Genomic DNA, 24,920 nt, shown 5'->3' on the forward strand with positions numbered 1-24,920 from the left:
TTCCTGTTTTGTCAACCTTGATTACTATTTTTGGTTCTCTGTGCCTTAAATATTGAGTCTTTTCTGGTATGGCTATGGTCTGAAGAAGGGCGTCTGTCCCACAAAAGCTCATCACCTAATAAATTATTTTGTTAGTCTTTAAAGTGCTACTTTACTGCTTTTTTGTTCTGAATTTTTTTTATTCTTTTTGAACTTGAGTCCAATCCCTGCTGACCGGCGTCTGGAAGTTTGAGTCTCTGGAGAGGGATTTCCTGAGTACTGACTTTGTTCAACATCTGACAAATTTCACAGATTTTTCCATAAGGAAAAAACTTGTGGATTCTCTCTCTCAAATTTTCTTAGAAGATTTACAAGTTGCACACTTGGTCCCAACTCTACGTAATTTATCATCAAGTATCAGCTGTCAGATTTTATTTTTACATATCCCCACATATTGTTTTAAAACATTTGTTCTTCAGAAAGAGGGCTCCAGTACCTGAAATGTTAAATATTCAGATTAAAAAAAGTACTGAAGACATTATCTAATTTTATGAATTCTTCACCAAGTGAAAGTAAAAGATATCCCCTTCTACTATGGTGACAAGTATGAGAGAGGTAGCTGTGTTAGTCTGTAGCTTCGAGAACAACAAGAAGCCCTGTGGCACCTTATCGACTAACAGATATTTTGGAGCGTAAGCTTTCGTGGGCAATGACCCGCTTCATCAGATGCATGAGTGGGTGGCTGGTTTCAGAGGTGTATTTAAAGAGTGGGGACTTTAAATACCCCTCTGAAACCACCCCCCCACTCATGCATCTGATGAAGCGGATCTTTGCCCATAAAAGCTTATGCTCCAAAACATCTGTCACTCTATAAGGTGCCACAGGGCTTCTTGTTTTCAAATATCATTGCACATTCTAATTAGGTGATTAGTATTCTTATAATTACACACATGGTAGGTAGCTACGCGGTGACAGGGACAGGCTTGCCAGGTCCCTGTGCAAGGTGGAATGGGGCCGCTCTTTGCTCCCAAAAGGGGCAGGGCTTTAGATGAAAGGGGCAGGGCCAGGGTAGCCAACCTTCAGCACTGCCCAGAGTGTGCCACGCAGGCTTCCCCACCCTAGGCCTCAGAGCTGCCTGAAGCGCACTGTGTGGTGCTGCAGCATTGACTTACAGGCCTGTGGCAACTGCCCCCTGCTCCCACCTCAGACCTGGGTAGCAACCATTACATAAAAGAAAATTGTGCAACAATGTTAAAACGTTAAGATTTTCAGAGCAATCTGCAAAGCCGTACTACATGGCCTGTAGGTTGAACAGCTAACTCGTCGGACAAGCCTATACACGGAAAATCTAATTCCTGTAGTACAAAGAAGATCTACAGTTGAAGACTCCCACTTCTACTCCTTGTAAAAATCTTTTAAGAAAGACCATTAATAGCAGTGATTTCCTCTGGAGCGCCTGGGGGGAATAAGGACAAAGATTGAAGGCACGTGTAGAACTGACAAATTATAGAAGCCTAAGAAGTTTATCATTCTCACGACTGAATGTCAGAACCATCAGCATATATTGTTGTGCTGACTTTTCTCTTGCTGATATGGAAATTCTCTCTCAACTGAAAAGGCAACAGAGTTTTTGAGCTGTCACTTGGAGTCAAGTACTTGTTTGGCAGATAAATAGGCATCAGAACGCAAAGTCACTTTGAGAACCAAGTAAGCACTAAATCTGTGTATGTTTTAACACAATAAGGTAAGATACAGGAAGAGGATAAAGTCATTCACATGGTGCGTAGGGGCAGAAGTTTTCTTGGTTTGTCCTTTCATACCATCCAGATAGGAGGCTGCATGTTAGCTAGGAGCACAGCAAACCATGTTGGAAGTTGGATAGCCCTTAGAGAATGTGCATCGTCACAGAAATGCTGCCACAGTTCCTGGGCTAACTGCAATTCTGACCTCTCCTTGAGGTAAGCACACCCCTCTACCCGCCCCACCCCGCCCCCTCCAGTCTAACAGTCAGGTGTTTCTCAGGATAGGATGCTTCACACCTGTCCTGTGTATCAAACATCAGTGCCTCTCACCAGGTTTGATGTGTGTCCTGACCCTGCAACTCCAGCCCAACTTTTACTCCTCCAGGAGCCATGACAGTGATATGCAGTGACCAGACAGGCTTTTAAAATTATTTGCTGGAACAAAACACTTCACAGAAATAGCCCCAAAACAAAAACTAGACTATACACAATAACTTCTGCATGCAGACCTTTGCAGATACCAGCCTCCTATATATCCCACTCTCGCCACTGCTATCTTGCCCTGGGACTTAAAGGAAATATCAGCCAAACCCGAAAACTCAGCCACTCTCAGCCTCTGGCCATAAGCCCTTCTAAAGCTGCTCAGTCCCCTTGATCATCCCACTTCTCCTGAGACCAACTCACATTAACTGGTTGTGGCCCTATGACGTTAGTTTGCAGCTCTGATAGACTATGGCTAGCAACTTGCTGGAGATAGCCTACAAGGTCGGCAAAGCTGACAGCTTTGCCATTTGCTATCCACGTGTGCAGGCATGTCCCTGACTGGGGCTACTGTTTTCTCCATTCGTTCATTCCACAGCGCCCGTAAGCTAACCAGTGTATTCATACAGGAAATCTTATAACCCAACATACCATAACTTCCCCTCATCCAGAAGGTCAGAACTTATATTACTATGTTTCCACAGCCTTAGATTACAGAGCAATTGCATGACTATCAGTTTACTTCACTGCCTATGCATTCTTCATTCCCCCATTTCTGTGAAAGTTCCTGTGCAGTTGGGAGAAGCACGTCTTCTGAAATGTATTATTCTACAGACCGATTTTCATATCTCAAAATTATGGAATATTCTGTCGCCTGACGTCCATGTGCATTTCACAAAAGCTTATATATTCTAAGAGCAAAACAACTAATCCAAAAACTGTACGCAAATTCTGCATTCTATTTTTGGCTTTCATAATCTCTTCAAATGCTCTCTGACCTTAGGCAACTTCTACTTACATAACTAGAACTTACACTTACCCAACCAAATACAAACAGGTTTTGTTTATAGATATGCAGGTCTCTTTACACATTTATTTTTCTTTCAACGTGCTGCTTAATGCTATTTCACACAAGCCTCCTTCCCCGCAACATTTGTCTCTTCTGTTGTCTAAGCCTAACAAATAGTCCACAGGAGAGACAGGGAAAAAAAAAAAGTGAAAAAATTTAGAGAAATGAGTAGCCTTCATTGTTTGACAGCATTTTCCCTCATTGCTTTGTCTCCTCTATTGGACATGTATACCATTACCATTATAATTTTGCTTCCCAGTCTACAAGTATTTGATATAATTATCTACAAGGAGACCAGATGGAAGACAGACAATTCTGCTGAACGTTGTAATTCAACACAATACTTTGGTTTATGACAAAGTGCCAAACAGTTACAACAGCAGCTGTTTAACAAGAGGGGCGGTAAAATAGACACAATTCAGAAAACTATGCTCCATTAGTCACCCACTAGCCACACATCTAGGAAGGTTAACTTGATACTATTGATCTTTGCCAAAAAGCAAGGTGATGGTCAATGAAGGCTGAAGTGCATTTTGTGGCAATGGGAACGTACACACATGTAATATATGCTACCCCATTTGGCTACATACAGCAGTTCTCTGAGAAGGAAACTTCAGTGTTATCCCTGGAGTAAAATGCCAAGGATTGTGCGAGAGTTAATAAGAGTACAGGATAAAAACTGAGTGCATAGATCACCATACAAGACAACTACAGTGCATGCCAAAGAGGAGCATGGCGATTCAACCATACAAATTCAGACATGCATAGACACACACATACTCTGCAGTTTGAGGTTGCAAGCCTTTTAAAGCCAAAGTCACACCCTAGTCATAGCATCTGAAGAAGTGAGTTAACTCACGAAAGCTCATGCTCTAAACTTTTCTGTTAGTCTATAAGGTGCCACAGGACCCTTCGTTGCTCTACAGATCCAGACTAACACGGCTACCCCTCTGATACCCTAGTCATAATGTCTTTTAAAGAGCACCACACTGTACACAAATAACTGTATCCCTTCTCTTTCTTACTGAGAGGGACAGTTTTAAAACAATCTAGGCAGGATAATAAAAATATATTTAAATTAAAAACAGTAAGTTCAATATTTTACTGTCCTTCATTTAGGCTGTTCATTATTTTCACTTTTCTTGGGAAATTAAATTAGCCCTTTCCCTATGACTCCTAATATTGGTTATTTTAGAAGTTTAATGCTGAGAAGTTTTCAAAAAGAAAACATTTGTTTTAGGATTTTTTTAGTAGTGACTTTTGTGTACACCCTTACCTTTAGTCCTAAAGCTGACAATAGCAGGTGAAGTAAAAGGGAGCAGATGGAATAAAGGAAATCAGTTTACATGACGGGGCAGATATTTATTGTGTAAATCTGTAGTAAGAATTATGAATAGCGTAAGCTGGATTTATCAGACATGATAGGTGTGGTTACTGTTCCCTTTAGATTTGTTTGTTTATACTACTATCATTCTGTTTGCTTGGCCCACAGAACATGGGGGAAGGGAAACTCATTACTGAAAATGAGCAAAAGAGATGAGCACACACCTGAGCACTGACAGAGAAAGATGTTATGTTACATCTGTCTAATGCTATTTCACTCAATTACTTGGAGCTAAATTAAAATTCAAAGACTGTCAACCTTCAGTCTAGAGGCAAGACCAGCATTTTTGATTTAACATAGAACACAAACACAAGATAGCAGAAACAATGCTGAAATACTGAGGTGTTTTACAGCTGACTCTCCCAAAAAACAGTAATGGGGAAGTATTTTGAGAAGTTCATCAAGATTCATTTCATATTTTGCATTAGTTTTTGTGGTACTGTTCTTAAAGTCAGGAGTAGTTTCATCTTTCATTTCAATGGAAGTAGGACTATATAATGCTAAACCTTCAGTCTGAAGTGCTAATAGAATGCATTTACACTTTACAGTTCCCTATACCCCAATTCATGTTTCTCACTGAAAAATATAACACACACAATATTTGTTAAGATGATATAGTTTCCAATACTTTCAGCGCCTGTAAACCTGGCATAAGAGCTACCAAACCAGTGTTTAATAGAAAGAACAGTTCAATCTACTGTACCTTATATTAAAAACCATAACAATAGCGAAAAATACTAATCCCATATGCTCAAAATATTTTGCTTCATCCAGTACAAATTCCTTGAGGCAGACTGACAGCTTTTTCCCCTTTTGTTGAGTACATGACAGCTTTTCACATATCATAGCAGGTGCATAAAATGCTTTTCTATTAAGTCACGAATGTCACTATTTGGGTTGAGAGACTTCAGGCAGACCGCCATCATCTTTATAGAAGTCATCTCCTGGGAAAACCATCACCATGCTTTATTTCCATAGTATCAACTCACTCTATCAGGCGATGCTGTTCTGCAGACAGATATATGATACTTCAGGCCTGAGAACGACAGCTGACGAAACATATCAAACAGTGCTCAATCCATTGTGCCCAGTTTCATGAGTTCCAAGCCAATTAAAAAAAACCAAACAATTAAAACCGCACAGCCAACCACCATTCCAGAATTAAAAAAAGTCAATTGTACCAGGGATTCAAGAACTGGTAGTTGCTCTTTGTATAAAAACATTCCATGTGGAAAAATAGTCTCATAATGAAAAGGACAAATGAAAATAGAAAATAATCTGACATGAGAGACAGACTCTAGTTACTGATAGTTTAAGTATATGCACATGTTTTGATACAGCAAAGAATGAGAATTCACCTGACCATACTATGGCAACATCCACTTGATACCGTAGGCACATGGTGTTAGATTCTCTTTTAAATCAGAGGACCAGAGAAAGCAAATTGCATTTCATTTCTCTTCTCTAGCCTTGTATTTAATAAATTCAATTTTTTTTTATTTGCAGCAGCACTCTTTAGGAACAAAAACAATGGATAGCAGAATTCCAGATATTTAGTCAGAGGTCTCCTCCAGCAAGCTTGATTAAAAGCACATAAAGGCCTTCAGTACTGGAAATTCATTCAGTAGAAGGTAGTATACAGTAAATTCCAACTATATAGACTTGGAAATTCACATTAAATATGAAGGAGGGAAAAAGTGATCCTCTGCAGGCTGCATCAAGTCAATAGATTATTTAAAATGATCAATGAAGGCATTTGTATATGAAGACAAAAAAAATGAAAATCCACCAACTCAGGAAGATGAAAGATCAAAACATTATGAAAATTTCCCACAAACACATTAAATCATTATACTGCTAAACAGATGCTATTTTGGCATATACACAATTTTTTCTTAATTTAGAGAACTGTTCATGGAAAAAAGTTTTAAACAACCCGATATCTGTATTTCCAAATTTTGCGCCGGTTTTACTGACTCAAGATTCCTTACTCTCACCCAACCAAAGCAAGGACATAGCCTGGTACTACTGTAGACCCCCGACTTACGTTTTCAAATTACACATTTCTTGCAATAACATGATTCGAAATCGTGAGTAGCAGGGCCCAGAACCAGGTGCAGCATCGCTAGTCAGTTTCCCGACTCCCACAAGTAGCAGGGAGCCAGGAAACTGACCGGTGCTGCTGCACCTGGCTCCCAGCTGCCTACCACTCCCGGGAGCCAGGAACCTGACCTGCGCAGCAGCACTGGTCAGTTTCCTAGTTCCCACAACGGGGGTGGGGGCGGGCAGCGTACACTGGGAGCTAGGTTCCTGGCTCCCCACCACATGCTAGAGCCAGGAAACCAACCAGCGCTGCTGCACCTGGCTCTGCGCTCCCCACTGCTCATGGGAGCAGGGAGCCAGGCACAGCCAGGACCAGGAGATCCGAAGGCAGCAGCCCCCCGCCCCGCCCCAATTTATGCAAAGTTTGACTTGCATGTGGTTGTCCAGGAATGCAACCTAAATGTTCGTCAGGGGTCTACTGTATACTGACATTTCTATTTCTACATCAGACTATGCGTCTCAACACCCCCCCAATAAATTTTGTAACTAAAATCACATTTTGCATCTTTGAAAAATTTGTCATATACTGTTGCAATACTAAAGAATTTGTACACTAATTATATCTTACCAAGACCAATACCACATTTCTGCAGTATCAAATCCTTCCTTTACTCGTGCCACCATTTACACGAATACAACAGATTTAGATAGAAAATCTTTATTCAGGAACATGGGAACAAAGGAATTTTAACTTTTTTTTTTTTTTTTTAAAGAGAAAGATGAGTGAAGGTATTATGTTCAAACACATGATTAGGAAGTTAACTATCTAAGTCTGATTCCAAAGAAGAACTTCAATAAAAGAGGAAAGGTGACATTTCACATGTACTGAGAGCACAACTGGCATACAATTCAAAAACAAAAGTACTTATAAAAAATTAGTTCTAAAAGGTAAATATGCCAGATTAAAAAAATACATGTTTTAGTAAATATTTGTCTTAATTTTACTGTCTGAAAACTTGCAAAATGAAGCTGAAGATCACTGAAAAGCAAAATAAAAAAGTGCTCATTTGTCCTGGAATCTTAGTTGTCAATGACAAGGATCAGCAGTATCTGTTTTCATTCATTCTCAAATCTACTGTAAGGATGATCAGAATCCTGAAGGAGACCTGGAGGAAAGAAAGACAGGATTTAATATTAATTATGTATAGTACCACTTCACACAGGTGCCCTAGTCACAGACCAGGAATTCTTCTAGGCGCTGTACAAATATAGAATAAAAAAAATTAACCCCAGTCTTAAAGTATAAGATGAGTAGTTATTTGTAGCAGTAGACTAGAAGTAAACTCAATCAGTGCCTTTTTGTTTTTGTTTTGTTTTGTTTTTTTTTTAAAAATAGCTGGTACTCAGCTGTCTCCCTGCCCTGCCACCTAGCCATTCCCATGGATGGGGCTGCCCAGGTGCCAGTGCTCAGTACCAGCAAGTACTGGTACAAAAAAAAGCACTGCTGATAAATCATTTTATTTCTCAACCAAAAGTTATGAACTTCACATGAAGAATTAAATCATAACATAAACATGACAAAAATTTCTTTACGAAAAGCCAATATGAAGAAATAGTATTGCTCACTTTTGAAGAGCTCTGTAGCTAATTAGGTAATTCTTCAAAGAGTAAGTGTGGCGATGGCTAGGCAGATACAGTTTCAAACTGCTCTGCCAATAAATTTAGCTTTGCAGTAAGAGGACTACCCTTTCAAAAAGGTGGGAGGGCATCATGCTGGCTTAATTCTGTTTCACACTTCAGCAAAAAACCTGTCAGGTTTAATCAGTGATATGCAGTAGCTCTGTGATAGGAGCCAATGTCTTCTAAGGACAAATACAGATCACCTGAAAACTCTCTAAAACTACTGGAGACAGGAATAAAGCTATCACCTAATCCAGGTCACACCTTGTACTTTTAATCAAACGTATTTAAGGTAACTAGAACATTGCCATAGAAAGCACTGCAAAGACGCTGAATTAGTTATCTGTGAGCATCTTCTTGTAAAGCTTAGTTCCGCAATAACAATTACACCATATAGCAATAATTTCCAGGAGAACCTTGGCAGAAAAAAACCTTGCCAGATTAGCACTACTCCAAAGTGCACACTGAAGATAATGGGACCCACAGGGATCCAGTGGCAGACCCCTGCTGTGAAGCTGAAAGCGTTTTGCTATCTTTCATATTGGCTTTTGCAAGGGATGCCTGGAATACCTGAAGCACCACCTTCCTAGCTGCTTTATGTTAGGCAGATGGAAGGGAAAGTGGTTGATGAGGTAAACCTCTTCACTGGTTCATAAAAGACAGTACCAGGGAAGGGGAAGAGGAAAGACTCATTCATGCCGAACCTCCACATTAACCCACAGAAGATCTTTATTCATTAGGTGGACAGAATGTGTACACATGTTTCAATGGGTAGGTGTTGAGCATTCACTGCTCTGTCAAAAACACAAAAGTGAATGGGGAGAGTGCAGTGACTGAAGTATTAAACTGGCAGGCAAGACAGTATTAGTCAGTTTCATAGACTATACATTTTCACTACATTTCAAGCCCAGCCAATAAAGTTTGGTATTTACAGGAGGCTAAAGAGTGATAAAAACAATCATCGCTTCCGGGCTACTTGTTCCTTAGTGCTTGAAGGTTATTCATTTACATTAGTGAGGCAACATTGCTACATGGAAAGAAGTGTTTACCTCATTTAGCTCCTGGACCACAAAGCCTCTGAGCTACAATCAGATAAATAAGTATTTATATGTTTACATTGCAATACTGTAGTTTACAGGTGTTAGAACACTAAAATATTACAAGCAATAACCATAATCATCATCAACATCCATGGGCTCAGTACCCATTGGTGTCAGATGCCTCTCTCGCTATTTCCTTCCATTTTTCCCTGTCCAGTGCAGAGTGGCTTAGTTTCGGTAGACAAGCTCTGCACCAACCTACTGTATCACCTACCCATTCTCTGTGGGATCTGCCTCTCCTATTTGAGCTGTCCATTATGCTGACTATCAGGGCCTTGACTTCTCACTCGTCCATTCTGCAGATATGCCTGAATAGCTATAGCTTCTGCTATATAATCTTCTGCAGTAGGTTCTATCTTCCTATATAATTCCTCATTGGTGACCCTCTGCATCCACCCTATCTCAGGATCTTTCTATACGAACTCCTCTCAAATGCCAATATCCTTCTCTTCAAATCTTTTATCATCACCCATGTCTCACATCCGTACAACATACTGAACACACACACGTTTTCAAGACACAGTTTCGTTCCTAAGATAATTGCTTTGCTTTTCCAGGACTTACCACCTTCAAACTCACTCTTGCTTTTGCTATTCTAGTCACTATTTCCTTCTTACTATCCAGAACATACGTCATGGTACTCCTCCCACACACAAACTTCTCTGTGTTCTCTAGTTTGATCCACCTACACAGATCTTCCTTCCTATTTCCTTATCTCCAAAATACCATTGCCTTTTTTTATTAATGTTCATAATCAAGTCCATACCACTTCCCTTCCTCATTTAGCACCTTCACCATTCTCACTAGCTTCTCTTCATCTTCCTCAATAACTATACCATCTGCAAACCTCAACTTGTTAAATTCTGATCCCATACACCAATAGCTCTTCTAAGACTCCAACACCGTCCAAGTAACTTTCTGATCTATACTGTCAAATGCCTTCTTTAAAAAAAAAAAAAAAAAAAGCGCAATTGTAGGTGTTCTTGTTCTTTCATCGAATTTTCTCGGCTACCAATCTTAGTGCGATCATCCGCTGTGTGGTCCTTCTCTCTTTCCCGATTCCCGCTTGTTCATCCACTAGATGTTCTTCTATCTGTGATCTCACTCTCTCATTCAGTATCATCAGCATCTTGCCGAGATGACTCGCTAGGGCAATCGCTCTGAAGTTCTTGAACTCCAATGTGCTTCCTTTCTTGTGTATTGTCACTGGCACACAACTTGTCTATTCTGTAGGTGCCCTCCCTTCTTTACATGCTATTTTACATAGTCGGTGTATTTCCTGAATCATACTTTCTCCACTGTATTTGATCATCTCTCCCATGATCTTTTTTCCAAGGCTACTGTGTTCTTTTGTCATGTTACTGCTCTTTCTACTTCCTCCTTCAAAATATCTGTCTCACTCTCAATGATTGGCAGTGGTATCTTTCAGTTCTTCAAATCAGTCAGTCAGTCTCTCTGAGACACTCAGGTCCAACTATGCTTTGTACAGATCAGTGCAACACCTTGTCTATCACTACACAACTTCCTTGTTCATGAGCACTTCGTCGTTCTTGTCTTTGATTGCCATCTGCTTCAGCTGCCACTTCCTATTAATATTCCTGATTACCTTATACACCTCCCTGGTCTTACACTCTCCATAATATCTCTCTATATCTTCAGACTGCTCGTCTAACAAATTTTGCCTTATCTGTTGTGGCCGCTTTCTTTACCTCTATCTTGCTGTTCCACTCTCTCTGAAACACGCCTTCTGATCTTCAATGCTCTCTTCTCTTGGACCAACTTCAGCATCTCCTGCGTAATCCACTTCTTATTGATCTTTTCTTCCAGAAGTATCTACTCAATTGCCTCTTGTATTGCCGTGGCTATCCCTTCAACTCTCTTATCTAGGTCTTTCTCTGTGTCTGCATTCCTCATCTTCTCTTCAAGCGCTGCTCTATATGCATTCCCTATTTCTTCCTCTCCTAGCCTCATCATGTCTCTTCGTTTCTTGAACTGTGTTTTGTACTCTCGCTTGAGTTTCATCTTGATGTTCACAATCAGTAGACTGTGGTATGAGCCCATACCTGCTCCTTGGAAAGTTCAGCACTGCTGTACTGATGCTGCTTATCTTTTTACTGAAATCATATCAATCATGCTCTTGGACTTCCTGTTGTTCGGTAGCCACGTCCTCTTCCTACAGTCCTTTTGTTGGAATCTCACGTTGCAAATCACCATCTTGGGCTCTATACCATACTCTAGCAGTTTCACACCTCGTTTGTTTCTTTCTATGTATCCAAACCTTCCCATGACACTCTCCCAACTTTTGTTATCTGTTCCAACATTTGCATTCCAATCTTCTCTGATGATCACACACATCTCCCCTCCCTACTGACGTCAAATATTTTCAATACCTGTAAGTACTATGAAAGTTTTATGAATGGTAGGAATGTATGAGACCCAATGAATTTGACAGATCTCTGCTATGTATGGATTAAAACTAGTTTGTTTTTTTTTCCAAACTGATTTCATCCTGTACAAAACAAAAGATCAGTCTTGTATACTTGTTAGCTATAACTTAATAGTCTTCTACCCTTAAGCCAGTATAAGAAAACATGAAAATACATCTTGATCTTTTCAGTCAATTTAATTGACAGAAGTTTACCATTAACAAAATTAAATTTATCTTATTACACAATAATGTGTGTTCAGAAACCAGATAAAGAAATAGAATTTTCTGTAATACATCAATATTAATCGATCAGTTTTGGCAGCTTGACAATGACTCAGTACAATATAACACTCCCATACATGTGCACACATGCCTTTATAAAATGAGTCCTTTTTACACCAGTAATCCCTCTGGAAGGTTCTATAATACAGAAGACTCAGTACAGTAAACTCTTTCATATATGGCAGCCCCAGGAGTGGGAGGTTGCTGGATATTCCAATATTCTGCATAATAGAGAGGTACACCTAAATGCAAACCACTAAAGAAAAAACAAGATTCAATATTAAGAAATAAACAAATGTATGCAGAGTACTTTATTTTCCAACAACAGTAGTATTGTACACTGTCAACATACTGAATTAGCTACATTTCTATTTACTTTCACTACACTGTACTTATGCAAAACATAACTAAAATTACTTATGCTCTAAAATACCAGTTATCTGTGAGTTCTGGATAATGGAATGACAGATATGAGAGAGTTTACTATATACGCTAAAGCTATCAGCAGAATTATCTGCAATGCTGTATATCCTTGGCAATTTCAGGAAGGGAAGTAAATTACAGGTATCTCCTTATTCAAAGATAAAAAACTTCAGTGAATGACATGTTTAACGTAATGTAGAGTCTTTGTTTTACATTCTGCATATAAACCTATCATGGTACTAGCTATTTGAGAAATAAATTAGAAAGCTTTATGCAATATTTAGCCATATAAAATGATAGCAAAACTAGACATGACCATTTATTTTACTACATCGATCAATAAGTAGACTAAATTCTCTGCACTGATTAGATTCTATACAGAATTATCCAACCTAACTTGTAAAGCCTTTTCTTACAAGTTGCATCTACACAGCCCCTCAACTTTTGGAAGGGGCATGCAAATACAGCAGACTGAAATGCAAATTAACTGCTAGTTTGTGTATCACACATTTGCATGATAGCAGCCACTCACTGTTCTGAAAGTGCTGTCTTCAGAAAAAAAACCAGCCATGTAGATGGGGTTCCTTCAAAGGCAAGCCCCATTTTCAAAAGTCTTTCCAATTAAGTAAAATCCTTTGAAGCCTTTGTTTAAAAAAAGAAAAATTTTTTGACACTTAGCAAGAAGGTTCCCACCTTGACTAGTTGCCCTAACCAGTGGGAACCTAGATGCGACAATTGACGCGATTAGAAAGGAACATTGTGAAAATTTATTTTTCCCCTGAACAGAAAATATACTATTTCATTTTTTGTACATATTTTTCTGTGTTAGAATTTAGCAAGGTAAAGATTTTTTTTAACTGTCTGCTTTTCATATGTATTTCAAATCAATTTTACCTGATTATTCTAAAAGCAGCAAAGAGGAGCTCCAATCACCACTGTTACTGCAGATGTTTTTCAAAGTAATACTGGTCTTAATTTTAACTGAACTATTACGTTTAATATCTTACAGTGTAATTTCCAAAAATTAATATTTTGTAGCTAGTTTTCACTCTTTAAATTTCAGTACTTTTATCTAAAAAGGAATTCTAAAATATTTTACATGTACACCTACAGGTCAGTACAGTGTGACTAATACATGTCACAAGCCTGCCTGATTACAGGCAGAAATTTTCATTTCATAGCACCAACAACAAAGGCTCCTGAAACGAGTGAAGGAGTTTTCATTTACTTTATCCTCGAGGACACAAGGGACGCATAGATGAAATAGTACATTCCTCATGGGAAGGAAGGCAATGTGTCATAGGACACCTAGTACGTAGGGCCCTATCAAATTCACAGCTATGAAAAACACATCATGGGCCATAAAATCTGGTCTCTCCCATGACATCTGGTTATCGTAGAGGGATCATATTGGCATTCTTACTTCTCCGCTGCCTTCAGAGCTGGGTATCCAGAGAGCAGCAACTTCCAAGCATATACCCAGATTTGAAGGCACTGCCACCAGCAGCAGTACAGAAGTGCCATTACAATGGGCTTCATGAGACTTGTCTATCCAGTCTGTCCTCTCAACTTCAACATCCAAATCAAAAATTGGGTTTCCATACCTACGTAAGAAGGAAAACTACGATCAGGAGAGAAGTCCCTTGTGCTTAGCTCAAGACAGTGGGTGAACTGTAGCTGAATTCAACTATGTGATGACTTTCAGCTCTGGGTCCCTCCACTTTCAAGCTACAATATCCAAGATGTGGTAACTGGCTTTGGCTTGTCACCACCTCTACCATTTTGCGTGTTCTTTTACTGTTGGTTCCTCAGATCCTTGAGCTCATCCATCACTTATGTCAAGTCTCCTTCTCCACTAGGGACCAATACAAGCCACTCACTGCTGTCTCCCAACCTCTGTTTCTAGTGGAGTGCATTTTCAAATAAACAAAAAAATGTTGGTTTGTGAGATGTGGCAAGGAGGGGTAGGATGAATAAAAAAAAAAAAAAAAAGACAAAGTGGAGGTTGTGAACAGGACATAAGTAGGGCTGTATCAAATTCATAGATCATTTTGACAAATGTCATGCTGGTAGGATTTTAAAATTTGCTGTTTTGTTTTATTTAAATCAGAAATTTCAGTGTTATTATCATAGGGGTAGCACTGCAAGAAGTGATCATGGGGGGCATAGAGGGAAGTATGTACAAGCCTTCCAAGCTGGCCAGTTGTCCAATTCTAAAGGGTAGAGCTGCTGCCAGCAGTCATGGAGAAGTGAATGTGGCATTGCCACCCTCACTTTTGTGAGGACACCACACCACTCTTACTTCTGTATTGCTGCTTCTGGCAGCTCTGCCTTAGAAGCTGAGCTCCCGGCCAACAGCTGCAGAGCTTTCTGCAATTGGGGAAGTTCCTGGAGGTAGGTCTGATGGAACTGTGGGAGTGTCCTTGCCAGGGAAGAAGTAACCTGAGGCTCTCCCCAGCATGGCCAAGACTCGCATCTGGAGTCAGGCTCATGGAAGGAGCCCCTGGCTGGGGCACACCCAAGCTCTCCCAAGCTTCAGGCCTACCACTGGGAGGTTCCAGGGCCCTTGGGCTGACATATCATAGCACCCCTAATCCCAGCATCCAGGGTAGTCATCCCCTGAATAAGATAAACATTGTCAGCATCAAGCATCTTTCTTCAAACGTGACAAAAAATACAAGGCTTCAGTATACAGGAACTGGCAATGTGCAAATTGGTCTTACTAGTATTCACTGATACTATATGTTGATTTAACATTTTCTACTGGTGCCCTGGCCACCAAGATCCTAACCTTCCATAAATGCAGTGATCCATACTTCAGTGTGTAAATGTACTGCATTGGATGTGGGGGTTTATGCATATATGCCCCGCCTGTCTTTTCTCAGAAAAGGCTGTCTTTTCTCCCTCACTAAAACACAGGCTTTCTTCCCGAAAACTGAATCATATTTTAACTTCAAAACAGTCAACTAGCTCTCAACTCCTGAATTACAAGCTAACAAAAATAAGTATAGCAAGATTTGTAAAATAAATGACTTAGAAGTGATTCAAATGTTTTTGCATTCCGACCACTACAGGTCAAAGTAAAATATACCCAAATAGGCCAGAACAACTTTGTGATAAACTTTTGAACATAAATGTCTTATGTAAAAATCAAAGCACAGAAATAGGATTATGCTTCATTAGAATGACTATCAAATGTCTTGGCAGAATTTAAGAGGAAACAAGGAGTGTTGAAACCCAAAATCATGAATGAGAATCACCATGTGTCACTGAAGACAAAGGAAATTCTTTATTATGTTGGAGAGGTAGGATTCTTCCACTACCACCAAACAGAAAGACAGCAAAGCAGCATTCTACTGATGCAACATTAAATGCACAAAAGCAGCAAACATGGGGGCAACTAAATCAGTTACTTTTTATGCTATGCAAACTGCAAAATACCCTTAATCCTATTTTAAAGGTTGTTAATCCATCAACATATAATTTGAATAATCATACTGCATTCATATATGCGAGCAAATGCAAAGTGACAAATTTTGCAACAAAAACAATTCAAAATGAGTATTCCCCATTACTAAATCTTTATTGCTTCCAGTGCTCCCAAAGGACTATGGCTGAAGTGAAAGACACCTGCAATGCATTATAAAAGTGTAATTACCATTTAAATAGGGTAAGAAAAGCTGGTGGGTGAAATGGGAAAAAGGCACTCCCTGAAAGCCAACCAAGGGCTGACATTTCAGGCACCATCATCTTAATTTACAGAGTCAGGTTAACAAAGCCATTGTCATTCTGCCACTCATCTTTGCCTACTTAACAGTGAATCCCCTTTGCAAATGTCTAAGAGGCAGTGTAAAATAATCTAGTGTCTCCATAATTTTGTGCAGCAATTTCTAATAAGACTATATTTATTAGACAGCAAAAAAAGGAAGACAGATGTGCTAAATTCAAAACAGTGCTGAAGACTTGTCTTATGTCTCATTTAATTATTTTTATAACCATATTTAAAGATGGGAATAAATAATTCAAAGATGAGAATTAGCATTTCTGTTCTATTTAGTGTATTGACCTATTTTGGATTAGTTTATTTCAGAAAAAGAGCTTCATGTACTAGGAGTCATTTAGCACTGACTAAGGATTTCAGAAAAGGAATTTAACAGCTCTCTTTTCAACCATATCCTCTTCAGCCACACACATCTTCATAATCCACTTCAGTGCCTCTATTTAACAAGTCATTAATTATGAGAACCTGTGTTTGGGTTGATAATGTAAATAAATACTGTCTGAAGATTGAAGAGATGAAACTTAACTTTTTTTCTAAAACTGATTTATTGCAAGGCAACTTTTGAGGTTTCCAAGTCCAACCGTTAATCTAACATGTGGCGATTGTTAATATGTTCAAAAATGGGTACATCTAATAATTTTATCACAAGTCAAAGCTCACATTTGCATATGGAAGGCTGGAATGTGCTCCCACTGCAGTCAGTGACAGAACTATTGACTTCAGTGGGAGCAGGGTGATACAATTACATGCATGTGATTGAAGGATATATCTGCATGTGAACATAGTAGATGTTTAGCCAGAATGTAAATGATAAGCGTGAGTGGTTCACCTCTGGGACCGGATGACCTAGTGGCTAAGTCCCCCGGCCAGGGCCTGTTGGGTGGGTCCTCAGCCCACCCAGGGAGTTGGGGGGGAATCCCCATTCCCTTCAGTACCTGGGGAAGGGTCCTGGGCTGCGCCCTCCGGCGGCCGACCGGGTGGCAGCTCTGGCCTGGGGCCTCCTGCCTCAGAGCCAGCTCCTGCCTCTTGGCTGGTCAGCCCCAAACTGAGCTGGCTTCCCTCCCTTTATAACCCTCCAGGCCTGACACTGGCCGCAGGTGAACCGGGGTGGGGCTCATTGGGCTAACAGGCCTTGTTTAACCCCTGCCTTGCCTGGCCTCCCTCTCACACTCCTACACATCCACCCCCCTCACCGGAGTCTTCCCCGCCCCCAACTGTGCTCCTTCTCCCCTGGAAAAGAAGTCCGCATTTGCATGATCTTTTCCTGCCCAATGCTGAATCTGGAAGGAGAAGGGTTAGAGGGAGAGGTACCACCTCATGATTCTGGGGTCTCTCTCTTTCACCACCTATAGCCAGCACAGAGGGGGCGTGGTCAGCGACAAAGGTAAAGTGTCTGCCCAGGAGGTAGTATCGACGGGAGTTTATGGCCCATTTGACTGCTAGGGCCTCTTTCTCTATTACTGAGTAGGCCTTCTCCCTTGGGAAGAGCTTACAGATGATGTAAAGAATCAGGTGCTCCTCACCTCCCACAATTTGGGAGAGCACTGCTCCCACCCCGACATCCAAGGCATCTGTCTGTAGCAGGAACTCATTCGAGAAGTCGGGGCTGTACAGGACTGGTTCTCGACAGAGCTGGGCCTTTAGGGCCTGGAAAGCTTCCTCACAAGCTGGGGTCCATGGGATGCGGTTGGGAACCTCTTTCCTGAGGAGGTTGGTAAGAGGGGCAGCAATGGAGGAGAAGGCCAGGATGAAGCGGCAGTAGTACCCAGCTAACCCCAGGAACTGGCCTACCTGTCTTTTCGACGATGGAGGGGCGTACTGCTGGAGGGCCTGGACCTTCCCCACTAGGGGGCGTACTGTGCCCTTCCCCAAGGTGTAAACTAAGTAGGTGGTCTCGTCCCTTCCGAGGAAGCATTTTTCTGGGTTCGCCGTCAGGCCCACTTCCTGGAGGGACTGCAATACCACAAACATGTTGTAGGTAGGTCTGCCAATCGCTGCTATCGATCACTATATTGTCCAAATACGCTGCGGTGTATTGGGCTATGGGGACGTAAAAGCCGATCCATCAGGCGCAGGAACATCACCAGAGCACCGTGCAGCCCGAATGGCATGGTCTGGAACTGGAAAAGTCCAAAGGGAGTGGAGAAAACCGTCTTCTCCTTGGACTCAGGCGTGAGGGGGATTTGCCAATAGCCCTTTGTTAAATTGAGGGTAGTGATGTATTCAGCTTCCCCAAGCCGATCCAGCAACTCATCTACCTGGGGCATCGGGTAGGCATCGAATGTGGATATGGCATTCAACTTCCGGAAGTCAATGCAAAACCGGGTGCTCCCATCCAGTGTGGGGACTAGGACTATTGGGCTTTTCCATTTGCTGAAAGACTCCTTGATTACCCCCAGCACTAGCATCAACTGCAGTTCTTGCTTGACCACCTCCCTCAACTTCTGGCGTAGGAGTCAAGGCGTTTCTCAGACCTTAACCTCGGGTTCGGTCTGGATATAGTGGACAGCCAGGTGAGTTCAACTGAGTTTCGTTGAGAAGACTGAGGAAAAGTCAGCAACTAAACTTCTGGGTCTGAAGTCTCTGCTCCGGGGTAAGGTTGGGCCCAATCTCTATCTCCCCTGGGTTTGCCACCTCCACTGCTTTGGGCCCCAGTTCTGCGTCTGGTGGGTAGGGGGTGAGAGGTTTACATGGTAGATCTGCCACCCTTTCCGCTTCCCCGGCTGGTCTACCTCATAGTTCACTGGGCCCACTCTCCGGACGATCACATAAGGGCCCTGCCAGCGGTCAAGGAGCTTCGAGTCTGTACTTGGTGGTAGCAGTAGCACCCAATCCCCTGGATGAAACTCACGCAGTCTTGCTTGTTTGTTGTAAGTTGCCTCCTGGGCCCACTGCACTTGGAGGAAGTTCTCTTGGACAAATGTCCCTAAAGTTTCAAGCCTCTCACGTAGGTTGAGCACATATTGCACCATGTTATTGCTTTGGGAGGGCTGTTCCTCCCACATCTCTGTTACGAGGTCCAGAATCCCCCGCAGCTGCCTCCCATACAGGAGTTCAAAGGGTCAAAACCCTGTAGAGGCCTGGGGCACCTCCCAAACTGCAAACACGAGGGCGGGGAGGAGATGGTCCCAGTGGCGTGCATTCGTCAGCACGAACTTGCGCAGCATTGCTTTCAAAGGCCGATTGAAGCCTTCTACTAGTCTGTCAGTTTGGGGTGGTAGACGGACATTCAAAGGGTCTTGATCTTTAGCAGCCGGCAGAGTTGTTGTACCATTCGTGACATAAAGTTTGTCCCTTGATCCATTAGGATCTCCTGTGGGACCCTGACCCGAGTGAAGATGTTCATGAGCTCAGTTGCCACCCTCTTGGCACTCATGGAGTGCAGTGGCACAGCTTCCGGGTACCGAGTTGCATAATCAACAACAACGAGGATGAACCGGTACCCAGTGGCACTCTTCTCAGGGGGCTGACTATATTGACACCAATCCGCTCGAAGGGTATACTCACGAGTGGGAGGGGAACTAATGGGGCCTTCTCCATGGACTGAGGTGCTGTGAGCTGGCACTCTGGGCAGGAGGCACAGAAGTCTGCAACCTCCCTGTGGATGCCAGGCCAAAAGAAGCAGGCCAAGATCCAAGTCAGTGTCTTGTCTCTCCCCAGGTGTCCCTCCATGGGAATGGCATGGGCAAGCCGCATGACCACTCTCCAATATGGTTGGGGAACCAGGAGCTGATGGTGGACTTCTCCCGTCTGTTGGCCCTTCTCTACATGATAGAGATGGTCTCCCTGGATTTTGAAATTGGGGAACTGTCCCACGGGATGGGCTCCGATGGCCTCCCCATTCACTACTGCCACCTGATCGTATGCTCAGCTCAGCGTCTCATCTGCCCACTGCTCCCCCACAAAGTCTGAGGGCCATGCGAGGACTGCAGATTCAGGCACTGGGGGTGGCTCCCTCTCCAGTTGATGGGGGCTTGGGTCCACCTGGACTGGGATTGGTCCCTGGAAAGCCCCATCCCCTGGGTCTACGAATTCTTTTATTCCGGCCAGGTTTGGGGTCCCTACCTTCCCCATCCTCAAAGGCTGGGGTTGCCGTTTCCTAGTTGAAGGCTTCCCAAGTCCTGCTAGTAACTCATGAAAATGTCCCCAGTATCTACCCACAAGAGCTGGGGCCAGGCTGACCATCACTGGTTCTTCGTGCCCTCCCACCCATAGGGTCACCCCGGTGCAGTCTGCTGGCTGCTTGACATCCCCATGGACACACTGCAGCCTGATGGTGCCTTGAGGAGGCCCCACATCAGGCACGAGCGCTTACCGAACCAGGGTCTGGGCACACCTTGAGCCAATCAGCCCAATTGCCTCTGTCCCATTGACAAACACAGGAACGGTCAGTTTGGCAGAGCCTTGGGGGTGTTTGTGGGATCCAGAGCTTCCCAAAGTGGCACTCCATGTATGGGCAGTCTTGGGACCAGTGCCCACTGCCCCCACATGTGAAGCAGGAGTCCTGTTCCAGGGTGGCCTTTGGGGGTCTCCTCGTGGGGCCCATGGTGGAGGTGGCTGTGGAACCAGATCTCCAGGCTGGGGCATGAGTGGGGTTGCTGTTACCTTGTCTGAGATGCAGCTGGGTTCCCTAGGGAGGAGCTGGTGGGTTGGTTCAGGGCCCAGGGGTTGAACCCCCTGGGTTAGCCTGGTAACTCTGAGTCTTTCAGGGCCCAGGAAGGAGCAGCAGGCACCAGAGCCCACCCCGGCCTTGTGACTCCTGGACCCCCTCAGTCCCTTGTGCCAGGATGCCTCTGGCTGACCTGGGGCCTACAGAGGGAGTCATCCCTGGGAACTTGGCTGCTAGATAATTCTCTATCAATTGGATGGCTGCTGTTACGTCTTCCAGATGGTTCTTCACCATCCACTCCCTTCCCCCAGGGGGCAGAATTTGGGTGAACTGTTCAAGCAGGATCTGCTTGGCTACCTGTACCCCCGCCTTTGTTTCAGGCTTCAATCACCTCCAGCAGGCATCTCGCAGCTTCCGGGAAATGCAACGGGGCCAGGTTCCAGGCACCCATACTTCCCCTCGGAAGTGCTGGCGGAACATTTCTTCTGAGATATCCAGAGCATTGAGGATCGCTGCCTTGACCTGGGCATAGTCATGAGCAGTTACAGTGTCCAGTGCCCAACAGGCCACCTGAGCAACCCCTGTCAAGTAAGGTTCCAAGATGGCCGCCCACTGCCCTTGGGCCCATGGGGCTACAGAGGCCACCCGCTCAAATGTCTCCAAGCATGCCTCGGGGTCATCTTCTAGGCCCATCTTTGCGAGTTTGATTGGTGCCAGTGCCGGCAGCCCATCTAGGTTTTGGGGTCGTATCAGGAAAGTCACCTGCTGCATCAGCTGTTGCTGGTGGGCTGCTAATTCCCAAATGAACTGCTACTGCTGCTGCTGAGCCATCTGTTGGAGAAGCTGCTGCTGCTGGCTGGGCTGTTGCTCCATCACCCACTTCAGCAGGGGCTCCATTCCTTCAGTGGTTTGCACTTGCTGGGTCTCTGGCTGACACAGTAGGATGGCCCTTCCGCAGGGCTGAGATTACCCACATTCTCCACCACGTGTGAGTGGTTCACCTCTGGGACCGGATGACCTAGTGGCTAGGTCCCCTGACCAGGGCCTGTTGGGTGGGTCCTCAGCCCCCACCCACGAGTCTATGGGTTGAGTCTGGGGCATGGCCCCGAGACTCTAGTTCCCCCTTTAGCAAGAGTGGGGTTCCCCGGGGGGGGGGCACCCCACTCACATCAGTACCTGGGGGAGGGTCCTGGGCTGTGCCCTCCAGTGGCCAACTGGTTGGCAGCTCTGGCCTGAGGCCTCCTGGCTGGTCAGCCCCAAACTGAGCTGGCTTCCCTCCCTTATACCCCTCCAGGCCTGACACGGGCCACAGGTGAACTGGGTTGGGGCTGATTGGGCTAACAGGCCTTGTTTAACCCCTGCCTTGCCTGGCCTCCCTCTCACACTCCTGCAATAAGACTCAATTGTGAAAGGTGCTGAGCATTCTGAAAAGACCCATCAGTGTGTTTAATGCTCAATTTCAGGCACTCGAATAGTCCCACTGACTTCAGTGCTGGGTGTTTTATTGTACATTACAAGAAGGTAAGATCTCCATAGGATTTTATCTACCAAGCGTCCAGAAACACAAAGCATCTAAAGTTTGGAAAGAGGGAAGAAAATCTTAAAGCAAAGTAAGGTTAAACATTTTTATTTACATCCCTAACCCATCTAATTAAAAAAAATATTTCAAAATGGAACAGAAGTTTGAAGGCCAAGACCAGTGATGTTGTCCATTGTTACAGGATCAGAATTTGTGAATTAAATTACATTGTTTCTGTAACTATTTTCTCTTCTCCTACTCTTAAGCACTTCTGTAGTCCCAGTTATTGCAAGCTTCCTTTACCCACGAAATTCCATTTAGTGCCCCTACATCAGCCAGTGAACTTGTGGCAGAATGAAGAAGAAGATATCCCCATCCCTTGCCAATCAATCAGTTAAAAATGAGACTGGAAATTAAAATGGTTTTGAGTGTCTGGTCAAAGTACTAAATATAGGATCACTATCTTTGACACTAGCACAATTAATGTTATAAAATTCTCTTATTTTAATCATATATATTTGAATACATGGCACCAGTAGCCCCATGAACAAATCAAACTGAAAAGGTCCAAAACTGACAGCTCTGAAAAATAAAGTCATCTAGTAAGAGGCATAAATATAGGCAATGGTAGTGCAAAGCTCCCTCATACATCCCCATTCTCACTACTGTGTCATAAATCTATTTTGGAACAACTACAGGAATGAAAGTAGTTCAGGCTCCAAAAATCTCCATGTAATCCTTGTTTTCCTGCTGCGAATGCTAATAAGGACTCTAATTATCACCCACATGAAACTGGACTGAGGCCAACCAGTCTACTTTACTTAGGCCAATGAACAGGCAAAAAGCAGTAACTTTTCATCACTATTAACCTAGAATAAAGATCCTGGGGTGAAAGGCTCCATATCTATTATCAATATGACAAAATACAACTATTTAAATAGTGCATACAGAGCAAAAAAGACTCCATTCAGATATTATAGTAAGATTAGCATACATACCATATTTCTTGCGTATCTCATCATGTTTCATTTTTCTTTCATGTTTTCTGCAAAGGTTAATATATATAAGAAAAATGCTTATATTTTAGATTGTTACCTATTGCTTATAAAATATCTTGAAACAATTACATTCAAGTATATTCAGAATAGTGCAATAATCAGAGCATACTAAAATAATTTCTAAAGTTTACAACTCCCAGTTCTAAAACACACTATAGCTTTCCATTAACAAACCTAGCCACCAATTAGGATCATTTGAACAAGCAAGGAAACTGAAAACACACTGCCTTAATTGCATCCAGGGAAAAATCTTATAAATGTCTCTATGTGGCCCAGCAGGGAATGTAGTTGTAAAATTCATATCAGAATACATGACGCAGAATGCTAATTCAATATCATAAATCTACAAGGAGAAGAAATTTTACATTAGCATTATTTGGTTACTCCAAATAGAATGAGTAAATTAAAATAGTTTAGACAACAACTACACCATGAACTCTGAAAAAGTATCACCTTTGGCAACCAATTTTTTAATATTCTAGCAGAAGTGTGTTTTTTCTAATGTGTGTGAAAAAAAAATTTTTAACAGAAAACATGCTAGTAGGATGCAGTAATATTTCTATTTCCTGTACTTTCCATTTTCAACAAAACGGACGGAAAAGTAACATTTCAGAACTAACTGCAAAAATAGATTACTTAAAGCATGGCTTACGTGGGAATCAAGCTTCCTATGTCTCAAAGTCTCGGGATTCTGATGCTACAACCATCACTTTACTACTAATCTTTCTCCTTTAGCAATATTTGTATGGAAGAACAGGAAAATAGCAGTTTATTAACAGCTAGTGCACATGCATACATGGAGATGACGAAAGTGTGCTGACAGAACTGACTGCTGTACTCAGCATCGAGCAGACCACCACAATCTATAATTAAAGACATTGCTTTAAAGTTCAAATTAGGGCTACACATCTACACTGCAACAGGAAGCACACACAAGCTACGCAACTCCAGCTACATGAATGACGTAGTTGGAGTCTACACACCTTAAGTGGATTTACTGTGCACTCTACTTTGCTGCAGGTAGGGTGTGTGTGCATGTGTGTGTTGATGGAAGAAACTCTTCCGTTGACTTCTTTACTCTTATCTAGGCTATGTCTATGTCTAAAAATGACCTGTGTGGGGAGATGCTATAATTCCATATGATGTAATTTTTTCTGTCTGAGGTTTTAAAATATGCAATAAATTATATTATGCCACATTAAAAATGAAATGGTTGTCTGATGTGTATTCAGTATGCTATGGCTTTAATTACATAAATCACATACTATTCCTCCCTTCCCTCACAAGATCCCTGCCTCATACATTGCACAGGATAGCTAGTACCTAGGAATGAATAAGTGCTGTATAGTGAATGACCTTGCCGCCTGCTGAACTGCTACCTCACTTGTGCATACTTAAAGGTCTGCAGCCAATGAGACAAGGGATTGCAGGAAGAGGAAAGGTTGATCGCATGATTGTCTTAGTAGCATTTAACAGTTTTAATCTGGATTCTACCCTTGCTCCTGCCAGAATTCCTATGTGCTGCTGGGCAAGTCACAAACTAAACTTTTCAGCTGTGGCCT

The 24,920-nt window shown here is 42.6% G+C and overlaps 1 protein-coding gene across 7 annotated transcripts in view; it reads right to left on the minus strand.

Moving 5' to 3' along the window:
• Positions 1-7,180: 7,180 nt before the first annotated feature.
• Positions 7,181-24,920, minus strand: part of PTTG1IP2 (PTTG1IP family member 2) — a 58,299-nt gene continuing 40,559 nt past the window's right edge. For 3 of the 7 annotated variants that reach the window (XM_074986240.1, XM_074986239.1, XM_074986243.1), the window contains exons 6-7: positions 23,299-23,345; positions 7,181-7,644 (exon numbers count right to left, since the gene is read on the minus strand). In XM_074986240.1, the coding sequence (XP_074842341.1) occupies positions 7,595-7,644; positions 23,299-23,345 (97 nt within the window). In that variant the 3' untranslated portion in view covers positions 7,181-7,594. Of the gene's footprint in view, positions 7,645-9,207; positions 9,241-23,298; positions 23,346-24,920 lie in introns of all 7 variants that reach the window. The other 4 variants (XM_074986242.1, XM_074986241.1, XM_074986246.1 and 1 more) reach the window with 2 other exon arrangements.

Source organism: Carettochelys insculpta, chromosome 2 (assembly GCF_033958435.1).
Source record: "Carettochelys insculpta isolate YL-2023 chromosome 2, ASM3395843v1, whole genome shotgun sequence".
Taxonomy (NCBI): Eukaryota; Metazoa; Chordata; order Testudines; family Carettochelyidae; genus Carettochelys; species Carettochelys insculpta.